The sequence below is a fragment of the Pogoniulus pusillus genome, chromosome 11 (genome assembly GCF_015220805.1).
Source record: "Pogoniulus pusillus isolate bPogPus1 chromosome 11, bPogPus1.pri, whole genome shotgun sequence".
NCBI lineage: Eukaryota > Metazoa > Chordata > Aves > Piciformes > Lybiidae > Pogoniulus > Pogoniulus pusillus.
The window spans coordinates 7988640-8010263 of NC_087274.1; the positions used below are offsets into that span (position 1 = coordinate 7988640).

The 21624-nt window shown below is 43.5% G+C and overlaps 1 protein-coding gene across 1 annotated transcript in view; it reads left to right on the forward strand.

Annotated features, from left to right (window-relative positions):
• Positions 1-19719, forward strand: part of ASPSCR1 (ASPSCR1 tether for SLC2A4, UBX domain containing) — a 45843-nt gene extending 26124 nt beyond the window's left edge. The window contains exons 13-16 of the mRNA XM_064150841.1: positions 16410-16461; positions 17124-17193; positions 17502-17689; positions 18655-19719. Coding sequence (XP_064006911.1) covers positions 16410-16461; positions 17124-17193; positions 17502-17689; positions 18655-18668 — 324 coding nt within the window. The 3' untranslated portion in view covers positions 18669-19719. The remainder of the gene's footprint in view (positions 1-16409; positions 16462-17123; positions 17194-17501; positions 17690-18654) is intronic.
• Positions 19720-21624: the final 1905 nt, after the last annotated feature.

The window sequence follows — 21624 nt, forward strand, 5'->3', positions numbered from 1 at the left end:
GACTGTTGACTGTAAGTCACACACACGCTGTAGGAGGCCAACCAAAGGACTCTGCCCTCAGCTCAGGCAGTTTAAAATGTGCTGTCATTCACAACTTCATGAATGTTTGTAAAGCGATGCACTGAAGATCACTTGCAGGGGAAAGGGTCAAGCAAACTGCAGTGAGAGTTTTTGCTTGATGCCCGCAGGGGAGCAGGAGGAGTCGGGTGGGGAGAGGCATAGAGAAAGGAACTTTTCAGGCAGCGGGGTGAATTCGGTAGGGATTAGCATACCTCTGAAGTTGTTTGTAATGGAGCTTTCCAAATTCCACAACTTCCTGACCAGGCCATGTGGAAGAGACACACGTGCAGCTGCTTTTAGGCTATTGAATGTTCAGGGAAGCAAAGTGTGGATCTCTGTGTTCACTGTGGGAAGTCTCTCCCCTTCCTAGTACTCTGTTAGGAATTCTTTGCCGAAATGTGAAGTTTTAGGAGTGTATTTTTGATGTTGGAGTTCCTGGTATTGTCATCATGCCTGTGACAGGTTTAGCTTTCTGGGGAGTCCTGAGCCTCTCAGGGGTCACAGACCTCATTGGTTCTGTGGTTCAGGATTTGCTGTGCAGTAGCTCTTGGCCTCCACCCAGCTTCGCAGCATGAGGACTGCTGCTTCTGTCAGCCTTCCTACTCTCTACTTGACCATGGGCTCTGTTGGAATGTGCGGCGTGCATGGCTGTGCTTCTCCTACTGACAGGAATGGGACAGTGTGTGTGTGTGTGTGTATTGGTAAGACATAATATCATTGTGGGTGGGGAGAGCAACCATTTTTCTTTTCAGAGTCATTTTGATATTTAAATTGGTAATGAAAATACCAGTGTGAAGTGCTTTGTGTGTTTGAGCCAGGGGATTTTGCCATTTGGGCATGAAGGAAGTTCTCCCAGCTCCTGACTTGTGCCATCTCATCCACATCTGCCACCCAAATCACTGTCTCCAGGCACGCATTCAAAGGAAGAGCAAATAAAAAATGCTTTGCACTTGTTGGCAGTTCTGAGGCAGTGCAAGTAGCTGTGGAGCTGTGATGAGTACAGACTGGTCTGACATGGCATATCCATACTTCTCTCAGCCTTTCTTTGTGTCTCGTTTTTCTTTCTCTTCTTTCCCTTCAGTTCTGTGCTGTCATGTCTGAGCACATCTCTCACCTAGAAATCATTTGCACGTATTCTGATGTGGTTTTTGGAAAGCTTTTTTCCATCATCCCAAGCATGGTCTCTCTGCAGCTCTCACCAGCAGAGGTTTGCTGTATAAAATGGGTGTTTTTCTGTCTTTTTCTAACATTTGGCTGGGATGTGTTCCCAGATTTCCTGTCTCAGCCTTCAGACTTGTGTCCCTACCTAGAAAATATATTGCTTTCTTTTCAGTGTCTCTGAAGGAAGTGAAATTCTCCCACACCTTATATGCTGCATTTTCTTCTAGAATCTGATGGACATCAACCTTTGACACAATTTATTTTTTCTTTAAGATAGGTCCTTGCTTGTTTGTTTTAACTCCACCCTAGATGCTAAAGACTCAAAATTTGCCTCTGTAATGAAGCTTTGTCCTGTTCTCAGTTAATTTGTTTATTGGGTGTTTTGTTGCTCCTTCAAGGTACTTTCCTCTCTGACACTTTCTTCTGTTAGTGTTGGAAATCACAGCCTACTGTGTGCCTGTCCTTACCATCTTGAAATCTCCTGTGACCCTTTTCTTCCTCTTTTTCAGTTAGTTCTAAATCCTTTGCTTACTATACTCATTCCACAAAGAAAAGGAGGTTTCTCTGGCTTCTCAGTGTACTTGAATGCAGCCCTCTTTGCTGACTTATATCTGCCTCTTACTCAACCTGCTGTGATGCTGTCTTCAGTCTCTGTTGTTAGCTTTGGTCTATCTTCTAAATAAAGTTCAAAATCCTCTGCTTGCCCTTGTTTGCCCTTTGCCTCCCTCTCTTCTCCCTGCTCTTTATTTTCTCATTTTCTTCATGCATCTAATGCTTCTCTGGATGTCTTCTGAAACATAACTTGTTCAGTGAAACACCACAGAAATAATTAGTTTTCCTTGTCTTTGAGTCAGAAGCTTTCTGGGAAGAATTTTGTTTAATTTGCTGTGTTAAAGCCTTTGTTCTATACCTGGCAGCATTGCTTGTGCTTGCTACATGTGTGGCAGTTTCCCAGTATCCTATTTGTGGCATTTACTGTGGAATTCATTCCTCACAGCAGCTCTCTGTTAAAATAGTGCTTTGTAAAGACTTTGAGGTGCCTTACAGCCTAGTCTTTTAGAATCCTTTAGAAATCACAACTTGATGAAGAACTTGGTCAGTGTTACTGTCAAGCACCTTCAATTTGTAGTGACTTGCCTGAAAGCAGAGTGCTTGCTGTGGTACATGGCAAAAGTGCAAAGCCTTGACTTGAGCGCAGCACTGAGACTGTTCATAGAATCATATCACAGAATCACAATTTTGGTTTGGAAGGGGCCTTAAAGATTGCCTAATTCTCACTATGGGAAGGGTCACCTTGCACTAGACATGTTTGCTTAGAGTGCTGTCCGAGCTGGCCTTGAACACTTCCAGGAATGGGGCATCCACAACCTCTCCAGGCAACCTGTTCCACTGCCTTGCCACCCTCACAGTATTTTTTCCTTCCAATTAATCTAGCTCATGCAGCTTAAAACCATTACCAAGAGGCAATGTTTGCAACCAGCCCTGCTATGAAGTCTGTCCCTATCTTTCTTGTAGGTCCTCTTCAAGTACTGAAAGGCCACAAGAAAGTTTCCCTGGAGCCTTCTCCAGGCTGAGCAACCCCAGCTCTCTCAGCCTGGCTTCATAGGAGGAGGTTCAACATGTGGTGCTCAGGAACTGAACATTCTGCAAATTGAATGTTTTGAGGAAAGGTTTTTCTCATTTCTCACTTCCTCTGTGTGAACACAAAAGAAGTCTATCATCCAATTAAGACAAAGGATGGCAAATCCAAAGCTGATTTAAGATTATTTTTCCTCATGTAGCAGTGTAGTCAAATTGTGATTAGAAAGTAATTGTGTTGAGAACTTTGGGCATAACTGAAGAGAAATGGGTTTTAAAAATGCTTACATCTACAGAGCCATTCCAGTTATTTGGAAAATGTGGAGGGCAAGTGAAATCTTGTGCTTAAAATATTTTTAGGGGTTGTAACATTACAAATACTTAGCAGTTGCCTGGCTTGGTGTTTTCTTCTTAACCAGCTGGCTCTGGGTAGGTAACTGTGATCGTGCATGAGTGGAGGAAAATCATTGGAACTTCATGTGCATCTTGGTGAGCTCTTGGAGTGATTGTTACTGCTCTGGAGCAAAGCCTTACAGTAGTGAAATTCATCAGGTCATTACTGAGTAGTAGTCAAGCCCAGGACTTCCTTCCCCAAACCCAGAGTATTCTGAATTAAACAGGTAACAAAATGAAGAACATCACTGTGTCATTGTATGAAACCAGGGCTGCTTCCATGTTGAATAATCTGTGCAGATCTGGTTTCTCATCATAAAAAGGAACTGGTAAAGGTGCAAAGAAGAGAAGTGAAGATCATCAGGTTTGAAATGGCTCCTGCATAAGGAGGACTGAGTAGGCTAGGACTTGTCAGTCTGCAAAAGACGTAACTGGAAAAGAAGTAACATATCAAGGGAGAAGCTAGCAGGGGTTGATTTCTTACTCTCTCCAGCACAAAAGCGAGTGGCATCAAGTGAGGTGAGCAGAAACTACAACAGATGGGAAAAGGTAGTTGTTCATGCAACGGAAATCTTTAAAGACAATAATGATTTTTTAAAATGAAATTATGTTCAGAGAGGCTTTAGCCTTGCCTGCAGGGCCCTGAGGCGTTGGAAATGAGTGACTCGACCCAAATGCTTCAGGCTAGCACCATTGCTCTAATGAGGTGGGCAGAGGTTTAGCAATAAGGGAAGACACGTGTCACTGGATTGGCAAGAAACAGCAGTGGAATTGATTTGTGTGAGGAGCAAAGAAGTTTAGTATGTCTTCAGGGTGAGATGTGAGAAGGAAGAAGGCTGCAGGGGCTGAGGTGACTTGGAAGGGTAAAACAGGATGAAGAGAGGGAGTAGAAATCTGTGTATGGATAAGGCTGGGTTCCACTGTCTAGAGTTTCAGATTTTGAAGCAATGGCTTCTGGGCTGCCAGGAATGTGTGCTGGGGGGAGAGCACATGTGCGCTGCAGCCTTCAGCTGGGTGTAAAGTGGCCATTATGTAAAATGGGCTTGCAGATTGGAAGAGCTGTGTTGTAATGCTGGCGGCCCTGTAGCCTGTGTCCCTTCTTGCCTGGGGCCCTCCAGCCCTTTCAGGTCATGGTTTGTTATGGCAGAAATGATACTTTGTGTTTATAAACATTTTATTTGGATGAAACATCAAACAGGAAAAAACAATTCTTGCAGAGAACTTGTCATACCATTCTGGTTACCCTTACTGCTTGTCAGAGACCGCAGTGCTCTAACCCACCGGGATGGTGCAGTATCCCAGTTCAGGTCAGCTGATTCTGGGTGAATCTTTGCTCCCCCTTACCACTATCAATCCTTTTCATCTTTAACTTTCTCTTGGAGTCACTGAAGGCCCCGTGCTGTAATGGCTTCTGCTTGGATAGGCTTCCCCTTCTTTTGCTGCAGATCCGTGTGCTTGGCAGGGGCTGAAGGGGGCTTTCTTCTCGGGGAAGAAATGGGTGCGGAAGTTGCTCTGGCTTTGGTGTCCCTGGCAACTGTGTTATTGTTGGATGCCCTTTTTATAGGCGGCTGTTACTAACCGGGCTGCTTTGCCAGAGCCACACTGCTCTCAGTAAAATTGACACTGGCCCGGACCAGGAGCAGGAGAGGTAGTATTTCTGGTACTGGGCCAAGTGGGGCAGCTCTGGGGACAGGTCTTGCTCACCACTTGTCTGTTATTGCCTTCCAAATATTGAGATCTTCAATCTGGGAAGTGCAGTCCTTCACTCACATAGGGCTGAGGGCTGCAGGGCAGGCTGTAGTGTCTGGTCCTGCCTTCAGTGGGGTTAGGCTCTGAGTGGGTTAGGTGAAGATTTCGGCTCTTTCAGGCATTGTGTGGTTTGTAGAAGGGAAACCTTTTCTACTTTAGCCAGAGATCCCTTTCTGTCCCCATTATCTGGAATAAAAGAGATGAAAAGACAGTAGCTCTGTAGAAACAGAAGGCATATGGTTAAGGGGTTCTGTAAAAGGTGTGGCTTTTGGGCTGGGGGAAGAGGAACATTGATGCTAAGGTGACCCTGTAGTGCTCAGCATCTCCAAAGAGAGCTTATTCCGGAGTGATGCGAAGTTCTGGCATATCAGATGTGAACGAGGAAGAAGTGCTGTGGAGTGTGCAGTTCTTCTGGGTGTCTTGGGGGAAAGGGGGCATGGGTAAAGCAACACAACAGCCCATTTCTCAAGCTTTCTGTGTGAAAGGTTAAGGAGGGAGATTGTCTTTATCACTAGTACAACTCTTTGAGGCTGTCCAGCTGTATCACCCAAGTGCCAAAATTCACAGCTTTTACTAGAGGTGCACTGTGTCACAGGTGTTAGCAGTAGACTCCTGGAATGCTTTGCACCTGATGTGGTTCTCTTGCAAAGGTGGCATTCAGGCTCTCTTGCTTTCAGTGGGATATCTACCATGTTTTATCTGTCCATTCTGCACTTTTTCCAACGTTTAACTTTTGTATTATCAGGCTGTTGGCTCTCTCATGGATGTCTTACTTGAGCAGAAGATGTCATACCATAATAGGTGCTTCATAGAGCACCTCTAGAGTGTATATTCCTTCTTCAGGAATAGAGTGACTTTCAGAGGAATCAAATGCAATCCAATCATAAGGAGTACTGCACTGGAATGTAGTGATTTCAGTGATAACTGTGAGCTGTAACTGAGGTTGTATGAGCCTTGGAATTCCTAACTTTCATACATGAGATTTTGTATCATTACCCTATTCCTTTTTGTTTTTTCAGGTGTGATTTGTTCTTCTTTTGCTCTCAGGGACTTCTGAGATTCTTGTTCACAAACATGGTGCTTAAACTCTTAAGAAACAGAAAATGACAAATAGTTAAAACCCCCCAAATAATAAAGAAATAGAGGTTGGCTTATGGCTTCTGCAAAGTCCAGTCTTGGTTTTCTAGGTTGCCTCATGTCTTCCCAAAATACATGGTGCTGTCATGACTAAACAGAAGTGAACTGTTATTATTTTAAGTAGGACTGTGGCAAAGAAGCATCCACTTATTTATTCCCCTCTGTTTAGTCACAGGCTACTTAGTTCCCTTCTGCTTTCTCCTTTGCTTTGAGAAATGTCTTGCTACATAGGGAATTCTAGCAGCATTCTCCAAGGATATGGGAATCCTCTCTGTGAATTTCAAAAGGACTTTCTACAAACTTAACAGTCTTTTCTGAGACTGTCAGAGGCAGAGCCTGCTTGAGCCCAAACACAGTGAACATTGACCACTACCATTTTAAGTGTTTTCAGAACTCATTGTCCTGGAGACTCTGTGATTTCTGGCAATGTCACATCCTCACCTTCTGTTGTGGCAGAGGGTAGAGTTGCTGCTTCTGTGTAAGCCTGGTAGTTGGTTGTTTGAGATTGCCTGTCCAATGTCAGACATGAATCACAGAGTTGCACCTAAGTTTCCCAGGTCTTCAGTGAGCATTTATCCTCCCCTCCGTAGACTCCCTTGCTGTCTGAAGCAGTAATGTAAGCACATTTGAGCGCTCCAGTGTTTATAAATGACTGAAATTTGTGTTGAAGCCAGTAACAGGAGTCACTGCAGATGGTGGAGTACCATATTATCAACACTTCTGCTCTCTCTCTCCACCCTCTCACTCCATTCAAGCTGATAAGATTGGAACCACATTCATTAAGTCTGATGACTTACAATGAAGGGAGAACCTTTACGCTGCAAGCAAAGTTGGGGAGAAAAGACAAATATTGTCAGCTTGTTTGCCAAGATACTTGAGCTGAAAGAACTGTCTGAAGTGAATTCTCCCAAAATATGTGTGTATTTACAGTATAGTGAGCACACGGATTGGCAGCAACATGAAGTTTTTGGAACCCATAAAGACTTCAAGGCACTGCTTTGATTTTTTTGTTATTGCTGTTTTTGCTGGCTGCCTTCTCCTCGTGTCCCTTGAAGTGTTTTATAATGTTCTGCTCTCCAGAACTGATCAACTGCAGGCTTCGCTGTTGTAGCACTTGGCTTTGGCTTCCTTATAGCTCTAGTTGCTTGTTTGTGTTTTTCTAGACTAGCTGAGCTTTTCAGAGTTGTTCCTTAGTTTCTTTCTCCTCCTAGAAGCAGGCACTTGTGTAGTGCATATCTGGGGTGCGTTAGTGGAAAAAGATCATTGACTGATGAGTTAATCCTAAGGAAAGAGTTAGCAGAAGGTAAGAATACCAGCCACTGGAAAAGTCAAGGCAGCAAAGAGGGCAGGAGCCCATCATCTGTCTTCAGAGGAGCTAAAGAAATCCACAGGCTTCCACATAAACATTTAGATCTTCTAATCAGATCTTAGAGTGCAGGGAGTGTTTCCTCTGGCGAGTACTGTGGGGCAGAAATCCAGGGGAGCTGTTTGTTTGTTTCTGCCTTTGCTTTTGGTTCTGTTTCCATATCCTATTTGTTAATGACAGCTTGGGCAATACATCTGGCGTGCTCCTTCAGTGGAACCAGCTACGAATTGAGCAGTGTGAAGCCTTCTCTTGCTTTTGGCAAGAGTCTCACGCAATTGCAGAAAAAATTACTTCATCAGAGTCAGCCCGTCGGAGGTATTTCCAGTGGCAGGCTTTGTGGTTATTCCACTCACTAGCAAAGAAAATGGTGATGAGTAACAAAATTCACCCAGCCCAGAGATTGGCACTCATCTTCCTGCATGGTCTTAGCCCCTTACCATTCAGGATTATCTCACCTGACTAGATTTTGGTAGCAAACTTACCTGCTGCTTGTCAGCACAGAATGTTAAGGGCTGGACCTTGGAAGCTCATCCAGTCCAACCTCCCTGTCAGGGCAGGATCACCTATACCAGGTCACACAGGAACATGTCCAGGTAGGCACCCTCCAGAGAGGGAGTCTTTTGAGGTCTGTTAACTGTGCTTGCAGAGGCTGTCTTGTACCGGCTGTCCGTGCTTGCTTTTTAGACTGGCTGCAAGTGAAGCAAGGCTCATCAGCCCAGGTGAAGGCTTTCCTTGAATGACTGAGTTTGGGATGGAAATTCTGCCCAAAATGTCCTCTCTCCTCCTTTCAGTTTTGGAGGCCAGATCTTTTTGATCCCAGCTCAGGGGGTCAGTGAATGCTCTTTATACCTGGATTCCTTCTTAAGTAGCCTTTTCACATCTTATCTTTGCCTTATGAATTTCAAAGGTCCCTTGCTCTAGCTGGTTCAGACCTCCTCCGTATTGGCTGCAGAATATCCATCTTCTTTGGCACTTGGAGTCCACATTGAGCAGCTTTGTTCTCAGGTTATAAACATGAACCACTTAGTCAGTTTGCCCCTTTCACCATGGCTGTAGTGTTTATTTCTGTTTCAGCGATGCTTTGCAGTCTTGCAGGAGAAGCTTTTGATCCACTGGCTTTCCGGATGAATTTTCCAAGAGCCAGTTTATGTGTTTGGGGTGTGTGTACTGTGCAGTATTTCATGTTGGTAGCTTGGGTTTCTCCTTCCATGCGCGTGTTCCTTTGAAGTGCTTATTTTCTTATTCATCTTTTAACATCAAACCAACAGCAGACCTGTGGCACTCTAATCTCTTCAGATCATGTAACGGAAAGAATGCTTCTCGTTCTGGCAGCTGCAAGTTCCCCTTAGACAGCAGTCTCTGCCTGGTCTGAAAGCATCACTCTGGCAGTGAGCAGAGTAACTGCAGGGTAATAATAAATGTATTTTTGCAATACTTGGTTCCAGATTTTTTTTTGCATGTCTGTGTCTGGAGATAACCTAGTGAAGGAGGAAGTATTGAGATGTTATTCGGGGAGAGTTCTGCCTAAAATCCGTTCCGTGCTGTTGAGCAAAAGTTACTGAGACATGCAGTAAAATGAAGCAGGAATGCTTCTCTTGTGTATCACAGCTGGATTCTGGGGGAATGTTGTTCTAGTGAAGATATTTTTGTCGTGGAATGCAAGACGCAGTAGCCTCAGCGTGCCACTCCACAGCCAGGGTGCCCTGCTGTCACAAACCACGCTCACCGCTGTGGTGTCTGAGGAGCTGCAGTGTGCCCCTCTGAAGTGAAGCTTGGAGTGACTTAGCTACACAGTATTACACTAAAGATGGCTTTAGGAGTAATGGGCTGCTCTTCAGAGTGCAGAGATGGAAAATGTTCCTTTAAGTCTCTGTAACAAAGCAAATCAGTGAAGCTGTGTTTCTTAGATCTTTTCCCAAAGTCTGAGGAGTTGGTTCTTTGGAATGATACTCCTTAAAAGGGAGAACAGTAAGCTGGACATTGGCTTCTTCAGCTTCTTGCCTCATCAGTGACTTTCTGATCCCTTCAGAAGAAAGCTGTCCAGTGATTAAGGCCTCGGATGGGATTCTGGAGACTTACATACTTAGCTCTTGTTTCTGCTGCTGTCGACCTGTGTGACCAGGTTTCTCTTTAGGTTTTAGGTTTCTCTGTAGAAAAACAAAACAACCCCCCAAACCATCATTCTTTCTTACATTTTTATTTCTAATGCACGTTGCTGCTCACTACATATAGATGTAATTGTGCAGTAGAACACCCTTTTCAATTGGATTTCTGAGTGCTTTTGCAATAAAAAAACTGTATCATGTAAATGTGCCTTGCACAGCCTGATTTCAATGTTATAATTCGACAGATAATAGCATCTATTTTCCAAGTCAGAATTACACTGTGTCTTTGGCTGGAAATCAAAGCAGAAAGGAAGAGAAATGTTGGTGATTTGAGTACAGTAACTAGCTGTTGGCTTATTCCTATGGTAGTAATTCTTCACATAAAACTGAACAGAGTGTTTTGAATATTTGTTTCAGGCAGCCTGTGATTCTTTTGGTCAATCCAACAGGCCCAGTGGGACTTTAAATGGTTTCTAAATCTGTGTGGATTGACAGATACTCATATAAGAATCCTATGCAGTGGAGTTAAGAACTGCAGAGGAGTTCTTCCAGAGACATGCACGTATGAACATTAGAACAACTGCAAATGAGGAAGCAGCAGATGACTTGAATGTAGTTTTCAGGTAAGGATCTGTCCAGTATTTGATCCTTGCATTCTTAATGGTGTTAGAGAAGAATAAAGGATCCAACTTTGGGTTTGTATGTTTTCCTGGACTGCAGCTACTAAAGCCTTCTCATCTTCATGCCAAAACATTCTTTGGCCAGTGGGATCATTCCACTGGCTGTCTTTTTTTTTTTCCCTTTCTTTCTTGCCTTTTTTTTTAGTGTGAAATTGGTGCTGATTTGAATACTTCAGTGTTACCAAAAAAATCTTAGACCGTGTCATGTCCTGCCAGTGACTGGCTGGAGAATTCCTGGGGTGATCAGTGAGATGTAGCTTAGCTGCCTTCCCTACTGAACCCTTAGTAAGTGCTGAAATTGGGATGATACCTGAGAATTCGGCACAAAGGAAGCTAGACAAAGGGTTGTATGAGTGAGCCAGTGGTCTTTTTGAATTGAAAATCTTACTGGATGTAAATTTGGCAAGAGTGGACTTTGTTGGCTGACCCCTAGCAAAGGATAGAGATGTAGGGAAATGAGCCATGGGAAGGAGGTTGCATTCTGTATACTTGTAAGCTGCTGTCCAGTGCCTTTACGTTTCTTTCAGTTAAAAGATTTTGAACTGAAACATTTGGACTGATGTTTTGCCAGCAGTGGGAAATGATTGTGGACGTGGATCCAGGAGCTTAGAGCTATGGTTATTTGTCAACCTGTGAGCAGATAGGGTAGAGGTTTATACTGGGGCACATTCTGTCTGTGTTGGTGTGGTTGAGTGTGTCTGTCTAGCTCTTGGTCTGCGTTTCTCGCTCTCTTTTTCCCTTTGTGCCTCAAGCAGGCCCTGCCATGAATTTTCTCTGACCCCTTGGGGCCATTCCCACATGAAGCTTTGATGTGTGTGCCCAGAGCTTGATTGACAAGGAAGTTTCGGTGGCGGCAGCAGGGAAACGAAGAGAAAAGGGCAGGACTTTGAACTAAAGGGCTTTGAGCCCTGAGATGCTGTGCTTACTTATCTCCTTCAGAATGTTAATTATTTACCAAGATAATTGGTCGGGAGGGGAAAAAAAGAGAGGGGAGGTTATTAAAAAATTCCAACACTAACACGCTACAAAAACCTCATTTTCCAACTTGCAGCTGGCATGAAAAGGATGTTGTGTATAAAAGGGTTTGAGTGTATGTGTACTGAGGGGGGGGAAGCTTTTTAAGGCACCCATTTCCTAAATAGAGGGATCCCTTCAGACGAATGCAGCGGAAACATCAAAGCTCTTGCAAGAGTTTTCTCTGGGGTTTCTAAACTGTGTCTGGTACTTTTTAATTAAAAAAGTTTATGGAGAGCTGTCTTTGTGAGTGGAGCAGGCAACCTTAGGCTCTGTTGATTGAGGAATGAAACATTAAAAGACTTAATAAATAGTGATTTCTGGTAAAACGTCACTTCAAGGATGTGAAGATGCCTGGTTGCAAACTTTAGCAGGAACTGAGACTTGGAGTGGACTGATGAATGTCTCCTGCTTCAGCCTAACATGATGTAGGCCATACCATGTGTGAAAGGCTCCTACAGCCTTTGGGTTAATGTCCAAAACTTTGTAATGCCCCATAATCATTTGAAGTTTGTAGTCAGGAAGATAGGTCAAGCTGTTTCATTTTGCCTCCAGTTAATACAGATTTATTAGTCTCTGCACTAGGTAGCAATCCACAGACTCCTCCATGACAATCAGGGTTCCTTTGAGTTCTGGTAATTGCTGTGCTGGATCAGGTCCAAGGGCTGTCATTCCACTATCCTGACTGTGCTGATGGTGGCAACAGAGGTTCAAGAAAACTCAAGAGCAGGCAGCCTGCCCTCCACAATTCCTAACTGTGTGATACAAAGATGAGCAGTTGCTTGCTTTTACCTATTTATGTATTTGTTGGATCAAGCTGAGAAGTTTGGTGGTGTTGTTTTGCCAGGGTAGATGCAGAGTTTGTTGCTATGACAATACTTACCTCTTGTACGCTGTGATGATCCTGTTGCTTTACCTGTCTCTTGGTATAAGGCCTTCTGAAAGCTTAAAGCAGTTGTTTCAGCTAGTTTTTCTTTAGGTTATGTTATACTGGCATTCATTCTGAAAATAAGTATGATACTTTTGCTTCAGACTCCTTAATGGTACAGCTGGTTACACCATATCATATCAATCTTCTGCCTATCACCTTCAAACTCTTTTAAAAATTCAAGCCTGTGCTTGCAGCAGTTTCTGGTTTTGGCACAAAGCTTAGCAATTTTAATTCTCTTACTCTGCAGTGCTTTTAAAACACTTGGATGTACCATTTGGACTTGGGGATGTAGTGCACTTTAGTATCCTTAGTTCCAGCACAGTTTATTTTACTGCTCCAGTTTCTTTGGGGATCATGCTATAATCACTCTAAGTGGCAGAGCAAGCTTTCTAAGTGGGTACCCTCCTCACTTAACTGCAGTTGCTTCTGTGATTCCTTGGTTGAACCAGTGGGACCATTGAGTCCACTTTTACAGTTTCTTTGGTGCCCAGTCAAGGACCAAAAGATAATTAAGGCACTGCTGCATCTGGTATGTTAGGAGGGGACAAACCAGAGGAACATCCATTGAAATAAAAGGAAAACAAACAAACAAACCCGGCAAACCAAACCCATTGAAAGGGTAGTTTGACACTGGAACAGGTTGCCTAAGCAGGTTGTAGAGTCTTTGTCCTTGATAGAATCCGTCTGTATTTGCTGGTTCTGAGAATTGCACTCTAGCTGACTCAGAGTGGGGGGATTTGGATGAGACAGTCTTAGGATACTATTTAGAACCTCCACTGTGCAGTGATTCTGTGGTGGCAATGATGTTGCAGGATATTCCTGCCCTTTCAGCTGCTCAGTTTTACCCACGTTGTAAGTTTGTCACAGACTGAGAATAGAGTTACTCTTCTCCAAGCCTCTCCCATGATGAAACTGATCCAAAGAAGTAATTTAAATTCTTTTCTGTAATTGGATTCCCTAATCTTAATACTTGGTGGCCCAACTAATTATTTTAGAGGCTTCCTTTATCCAAACCTTTTATTGTTCTAATCCTTGAATCATGTTTTAGCTCTCTGAATTTCCTTCCTTGCACCTATTCTGTTGCTTCATTCCTTAATGACCTCAGAAGTATTAACTACCCAAATTATTAGTTTAATTATGGGTATCTCACAGCACTTACTCGTTTGCTTTGCTGCTTGCTTCCCTGCTTGATTTTCTTGTTGTTAGAGCTGCACAGCGTTTCTGAGACTCCATTTTTTCAAGTAATGTTTATTCACCAGCTAAGGATTCAATATTGAAGGTTTTACTTTCTTGTCCTCTGACTTTCAGGTCTTTAATCAGCCTGATTAAATTCATTACCTCTCTCTTTCTAAAATGTGGTATTTGCTTTAATTGTCCACATATTTTTAATTTCTTCTGGTATTGAATTTTACAACATTGTGATTGGTTTTTCTTAACCAGCTCAAATCTGATCCTATATGTTACTTGGGGGTAGTTGAAAAGTAGTTCTTCTCTTTTATGCTTACAATTATCTGTTCAGTAGGTCATAATTTGAGCTACTGACAAACTCTCAACAGTATAATGTCGTTTAATGTGTTGCTATGATGAACATAATTCAGGGATCAGGCCCAGCCAGCATGGGTTTAGGAAGGACAGGTCCTGCCTGACCGACCTGATCTCCTTTTATGATCGAGTTACCCACCTGGTGAATGTGGAGAAGGCTGTGGATGTAGTCTACCTGGACTTCAGCAAAGCCACAACAAGCTCCTGGCAAAACTGTCGGCCTGTGGCTTGGACAGATTCACTTAGATATGGGTCAAGAACTGACTGGAGGGCCGGGCCCAGAGAGTGGTGGTGAATGGTGCCACATCCAGTTGGCAGCTGTCACCAGTGGTGTGCCCCAAGGATTAGTGCTGGGTCCAGTCCTGTTCAATATGTTTATTGATGATCTGGATGAGGGCATTGAGTCCATCAGTAAGTTTGCAGATGACAGCAAGCTAAGGAGCAGGTGTGGATCTGTTGGAAGGTAGGAGAGCCCTGCAGAGGGACCTTGCTAGGATGGATGGATGGGCAGAGGCCAAAGGGATGAGATTTAACAAAGCCAAGTGCAGGGTTCTACACTTTGGCCACAGCAACCCCAAGCAGCACTACAGGCTGGGGACAGAGTGGCTGGAGAGCAACCAGGCAGAGGGGAATCTGGGGGTACTGGTAGATAGTAGGCTGAAGATGAGCCAGCAGTGTGCCCAGGTGGCCAAGATAGGATTCTATGATTTTTATTGAATTTTATTCACTCTAAATTTATGCAAAGGTAGTTGAATAAAGCTAGTTAGCTGTGACAGAGAAGACTGAGTGTGAAACAATGAAAGGAGAAGATGGAGAGAATGGCCTTTGTCAACATAAATTAGAGGCTTAATCACTTTTGATTTGTGCTTGTTTAAAATGAGAGCAAAACAGGTGAATTGCACCAAACCAGAGACTGTATGGTGCATTACATTTCAGTAACTTGAGAGACATCAGTTCTCTCATTCTTCTGTTTGATGGATGTATACCTTAAAATCATAGAATGAACCAGGGTGGAAGAGACCTCCAAGATCATCCAGTCCAACATAGCACCCAGCTCTATCCAGTCATCTAGACCATGGCACTAAATGCCTCATTCAGGCTTTGCTTCAACACCTCCAGGGACGGTGCCTCCACCACCTCCCTGGGCAGCCCATTCCAATGCCAATCACTCTCTCTGTGAAGAACTTCCTCCTAACATCCAGCCTAGACTCCCCTGGCACAGCTTAAGACTGTGTCCCCTTGTTCTGTTGCTGGGTGCCTGGGAGAAGAGACCAACCCCACCTGGCTGCAGCCTCCCTTCAGGTAGTTGTAGACAGCAATGAGGTCAGCCCTGAGCCTCCTCTTCTTGAGGCTACACACCCCCAGCTCCCTCAGCCTTTCCTCATAGGGTTTGTGTTCCAGCCTTTCACCAGCTTCATTGCCCTTCTCTGGACATGTTCCAGCACCTCAACATCTCTCTTGAGTTGAGGGGCCCAGAACTGGACACAGCACTCAAGGTGTGGCCTGACCAGTGTTGAGTACAGGGGCAGAATAACCTCCGTTGTCCTCCTGGCCACACTGTTCTTGATGCAGGCCAGGATGCCATTGGCTCTCTTGGCCACCTGGGTACACTGCTGCCTCATCTTCAGCTACTATCTACCAGCACCCACAGGTCCCTTTCTTCCTGGCTGCTCTCCAGCCACTCTGTCCCCAGCCTGTGGTGCTGCTTGTGGTTGTTGTGGCCAAAGTGGAGGAAACTGAAGTATAAAGCAGTGCAGTAAATTTTTGGACAGGTTAAATCAGGCCTGCTGGCTGGAATTGTAGGCATTTCCACTTCTCTTTTTTCTCTTTTTTCTTTGTTAGGTGTGGCACACAATATGACTAAAACACTCACTAAATGATTTGTGATTTGGCTGACTGACCTCACAAAGGGTAGCCAGAGAGAAATAGTTGAGAAACATAGACCACTTACACTGCTCTTTTGCTGGAATTATTTCTGGCCACATTCTGTTTGTTGTTTTCATCTGGTTTGGAGAGAGATACATAAAGACCAAGTAATCATTAGTAACATTTGCAGATTAAATAAAGATGCAGCATGAGAAAGGCAGTTGTACAGATATCTGAGTTGTGTAATGAACTAAATGGATGAAGAAATTGTTTGAAGGTGGCAGTTACTCTAACAAATGACATCTAGGAATTCAGGCTGGATTTATGGAGGGGTGGACTGCATCCTGGAAAGCTGTTGAACAGCAGAAAACAACTAGAAGAAGGGTCTAAATGCAATAGATCAGAGTAGATTTCTGAGGATGAAGATGGATTTTTCCTTCTCTTAACTATCAGCCTCTTAGGTCTTGGAACATTGTTAATCATGGTCATGTTACCTGCACAGCAGTGGAGAATGTGCCTGAAATATATTGGCCTGAGGTATGGGGACAGAGGAAAACAAATGGCAGGTCTTCAGCACAATGAGCTCTTGCTCTACAGGTCTTGTTCTTTGTGTGTAGCAGAATAGATCGTAGAATTTTACTTCATGTCTTACCCTGAGTGCCCTGTGCTCTATCTAAGTTTAGGCTTTTCTGAAATAGAGATGTTTCAGTGAACTGAGCTTGAACTCCGTGCATTGGTCTGTAGCTGTCTAGCCTGTGTCTAGTGTTCACAGTGAACTGTGAAATGATCTACAATTACTGATCTCTTCTTTTCCACTCTTGCTACAGGCTAAACTCTTTCCAACTGCTGTCGTTCATTTTGGATCTGAGGATTGTAGAGGTGAGTGAATTTTCTCTCTTCTTCAGCTGACTATATAGTTCCTGTAGTAAACCCTGAAGAATTACATCCTTGGATTCAAAGGTCATCCCACAAAAGGTAGTGCAGTCCTTGAGAACACTGGTAAAAGTTCCCGTTCTGAATGGCTCAAGCTCTTCAGCTCTAGCTTGGTCATTTAGCTGGAGCACAAGTGTAAGCACAGTACCTTTCTTGGGAGATTTGCTATGCTGTGGAGCAATCATTGTCTACTCTGAGGACAAAAATGATAGAAGTACTCTGGAAGGAAATTCTGTTGTCCATAATGTTAGTTAGACAAATGAGTATGAAATGCTTTTCCAGACCTACTATGGATATGGGAGAACAGATCTCAATCTTTGATTCTTTATCGTCTGTGCTTTATGCTTAGAATCTCTCTTCTCCCAGAGATTTAAAAAGTTTCTGAGGTGCAGTGAGCACAAAAAGAAAATGTCAGAGTCTTGAGGCTTGAATGGTGAAACAGGGCACCTTGCATTGTACAATAAACTCTCACTTCAAGTGTCCTGTGTCAGCTGGAGGTAGATGATGGAGATTTACTATAGTGCACAGCAGGTATTTGCTGAGCTCAGGACTATGTGATTGATCTCTCTGTGTTACTAAACAAGTCCTTGGGTTTCATTTTTAAACAGATTCTTACCTGAAATCAGACCTGCTGAGCTCTGCAGTTTCCCCTTCTGCAGCTGATTTATTGGTAGCCAGGTACGTTGGGACTGAGTAGAATGGCAAATTAGTATTTCAGGGATGGGAAGCATGAAATGAGCCAACCCTTACCACAAAGAAATGTGTTCTGAGCGTATTAGGACAGTTGTACTGCCATACTTGACTTCATAACTTTGAGTCCTTTGCATAGTAGAATTTCAATGACTAAATCAAGTAAATCTAGCACTTTTATCATGAAAAGGAAAAGCCTTTTTAGTCTGACTTCAGAACTTCAAAGGTGGGGGTTGTACAGGGCGTTGTTGTGAAAAAAACAAAGCTTAATTCTGCTTCTTTATTTTCTTCCTTAGATGCTTGTCCAAACCATTAGTTCCTTCTGCTTCATCATCTTTAGAATCAACAGTTTCATCCCTATCTGAACCACAAGTGGAAAGTGGCAAAAAGACTGATGAGCAACTGGAACCAGCAACTGTGTGTGAAGCTCCACAGGTGTTGAGAAGGGTCCCTGGGAAAGTACCTAAATGGCTGAAGCTTCCAGGTATGAAATCAGAGGAATGTTCCTCTTATTCTGAGCTCCCCAGACAGGCAAGCTCCTCTGTGGCAAGTGTGTTGGATGTTGGCAGTATCCTTGGAGATGTCAGCATAAGACTTGCTGGACATTTGGTCCAGTGCTTGCCAATCACAAATCAAACTTCAGCATTTGCTGGAAAAAAGATATCTGAATGTAGGCTCTGGGCTTTGAGTCTTGTCTAATCCATATGCTTGCAGCATTTTTATGTTGTGTGCTTAATGTAATGACTTCTTAACTCTACTGGTGTAGTTCAAATACGAATAGATGTGATACTCAATGTATCAAAGGTCCCATGTCACCTGTTAAATCTCTGACATTATTTTTCCTTTGCTAGTATAGTATGATTTTAGTACTTTCAGTCAACTTCCTTCAAAGCAGTAAAACTAGGAAGAATTTTCTGGGATTCCCTCACTAACAATGCCAATTGTTAGCTTGCTGAGTGAGAATTCTAGCATTAGATTCTGAAGGATGCCATGAGACCATCAGCTCCAGCAAGCATGGCATAAGGTGTGAAGTGATTGCTGGAAAGCTGCAGTTTGGTGTGTTGCCCTGCTGTGGCTGGTCAGTTTGACTGGTACTGGGATGCTGATGCAGATAATGTGGGTCACAGTATCTTGGTTCCTATTTTCAGTGTGCTTGAAGCATTCCATTTAGGACTTCCCCAAGTAAAGATTACAAAATAACATCTCACCTACTTGTGCAGGTTACCCATTACCAGTTGGTATAAAAGGTTAATAACATGTAGGATGAAGTTCTCCACTTCAGAAGTTATGATGTAGTCACTGTTCCATCCTCTTGAGGAGAGCTCTTACATGCTGTCCAACATGTTACTCTCAGTATAGAACCCTCAGCAGCCAGGTCATGTTACTAAGAAACAATACAATGCAGTTTATGTGGTTAAGTGTTTTAATGTTCTTATGTTTATTTTGTAGGTGGGAAGAGATGAAATATTCTGGACTGCTGGATCAGGAAGCAGTCATCCGAACCCCTTTCCTGATGAACTTACTCAGAATATGTAAGAAATTGTTGGTGGCCCTGGAAAGATCTAATCTGGATGAATATTACTTATGAAAACAGAAAATTGCTATCACAGGTGCCAGTTTCACCTTTTGGAGGATGGAAGGCCTGCTTGTGGTCTTTGTGACTATAGAAGCAAGGTCAGAGGTTAAAACTAAGGTTTCTTGCATGCAAATAGTATGAATTAAAGGGGAAATAATTCCTATGCACTTTCTGTGAAGGACTTTGCTTTTATCCATATTTTTCGATTCCAATCTTCCCAGTTCTACTTTCAGAGGTAACTTTCAGTCTAGCTGCCTGAATTCTAACAGCAAGATAGAATCCAATCCAGTTGTACCTATAGCTATGCTGCCTAGAACAAGATTTCTCTCTGCTTCTTGCTGACTGGGGTTAGTGCTGCTGATAATTCCAGGTTTAGATGGGCTGGGAAGTGAGTGAAGAGGAAGCACTTAAACCAGACCATTTAAAGCAGTTCTAATGGGCTTTTCCTGTGAATCTTTTGGGTTGCTGCACTTGTATTGTTTTCAGTTGCCAGAATCTTGTCAACAAAGAACACAAGTATCTCTTAGTGGGAAGCATGATGTAGAGGATGGTATATTTTCACTACATATAATTAACATCAGTAATACAGTAGTGGTGGTGGTGGTGAATGTAGCAACACAGTTAGTGTACAGAGGGGAGCACTTGCCCAGATCTTTGCCTCCTGCAGATGTAGTACAGGAATGAATATTGTTGGTCAGAGCTGTGCCTATACTGGAGATGAACTCTATAGTGCCACAGTATCCATGGTGCTGTATTTTATTTGAAGTCTTCTCCATGGATCAGTGATTCATGCTGGACAGCTGGGGCTCCATGCTACAGTAACAACATATTTTCCATTTTCCCTGTATACACAATTGTTCCCTGAGCTGTGTGTGCATCTGCACAATTTGTAGAAGTAATAAAGCAGAGTGGCCATAGGAGGCCTTTTGGTCGGTCTCTTTGATAGTATGTTTCTTCCCCCAGTACTCAGTTTCTCTGTCAGTTCACAGGAACCTGCTCCCTTTTCAATGGGCCTGTCATGCCTCATTCCCTTCCTCCCATTTTTTTTTTCCAACAAAGCAAAATGGAGCTTTGTACCATCTGAATGAACTTCAAAGTGGCTAGAAAGGGCACCCAGGGTTCCTGGCACTTGTCATTGTCTCCCAGCCTGGCCAACATTTCCCTTCAGGTCTAATTACTTCCAAATGCTCCCAGATGCTTTGAAGAAAGTCAGAGGGAGGGGAAGCATGAAAGAAAGGTGGAAGAGAAAAAAAAGGAGTCAGAGTAGAGGGAGCAGAATGCTATAGCAAAAATGTTGATTGATTTCTTGTATGTCACCCAAACATAAACAGGGCTTGTGTGCAGCCGCTGGCAGTGGGGAATGCAGCAGCACCGTGTGCAGCTGCTGCTGCGAGTCCTCACGGTGCACAGCCCTTCTGGCACTTGGCAGGCTGTGAAAGACATACTACAGCAAGACAAAAGATGCTAAAATGATGTTGAAAGTTTATTATCTTAATTGGTTAAGTGTGAGCTGAGCCTACACTCTGTATCTTGGTTCAGGCCCTATCTCAGGCTGATTCATTTCAAGGAAGTCAGAGCAGACTGTAGCTAGAGCTACTTTGATGCATTTACACAGTATACATCAGAAGACGGCTAAGAGCCACAGGTGGTGATGTACTTGTGCTGTTGTTTTGGTTTCCAGGGTTGGAACAGACAGAAGCACTCTGGTTTGTAGGAAGTTGTAGTGTGCCTTCAGATGTGTCTCACTGTTGGAAGAGCACAGGCAATGTTCAAGAGTACTGATGGGCTCAGCTGTTCTCATTTCTGGCCAAGAGCTAGCACTAGAACTATCACCTGCAAGTATCTAACAGGAGAAAAGCAAAGGAAAGGTTCAAGGACGCAAGCAGCAATATCATTATTACAGGGACAGGTTTACAGGTTAGGACAGGGGTGAGGATTAGGAAATTTCATATTGCTGCCTCGGTATTACCTCAGCTAGTGCTGCCCTTACTTGTCCTTTAACTCACCTGAGTATCAATCCCAAACCAAATCAACTTCTCTTTAAGGAGAATGAAAAATTGGTACCTTCAACAGCTAGACTAGAGGTTTTATTCCCCTTTTCCTATGCAAAAAAGAGTTTGATTAAGCTGCTGCTGTTACTAAAATACTGCTTTACTACTACCATTCATCTCGGTGATTCTCTTAAGTCAAGAAAGCTGCTGTATAGACTATGTCAGAGAAGGGAACTCAAGCCTTTTCAGGGCAGAGGCTTTGAGAGAGCTGTGTGTCAGTAGGAGTCAGAATGGAAGGAGAGATGAGGATTTGAAATCTGGAAAAAGCAGGAAAGTATCACTGAGTTCTTTAAGAGACAAGATGCCCTGATAATTAAAATGACAAGATTTTCACTATGATAGTTGCCACAAGGATTCTTGCTTTGCCACAGAACAGTACATGCAGATACCTGAACTGGATTTGTTTGAGTATCACTTCTGCTAGAGCAGCCCAACCGCTCTCTGGGTTTGGGAGCATTCAAAGGTGGTAGCATTTGCCTTTTTAACTTTTTGCTATTGCTTTTTTTTATCATATGGCTGTGGGGCTGAAGGCTGAACTAGGTCAGTCTCTTCATTGGTTTCATTGTACAGCTGCACAAACAATTACCTTGGCAAAGAGGCTGCAGTGCAGAGGGATGGGGCACTGCTTCAGCTGGTACTGTCATCAGAAAGAACATCTACTAAATTGTGGTTTTAGGTGAAGTTTCCAAGTGGCTGGTGGCCTGAGTGATGACCTTGATAGCTCTTGGCTAGAAGAGTAGTGACCTACTGAGCCTCTGCCTGCTCCAGCTGTCAATGGGGAAAAGCCCACTT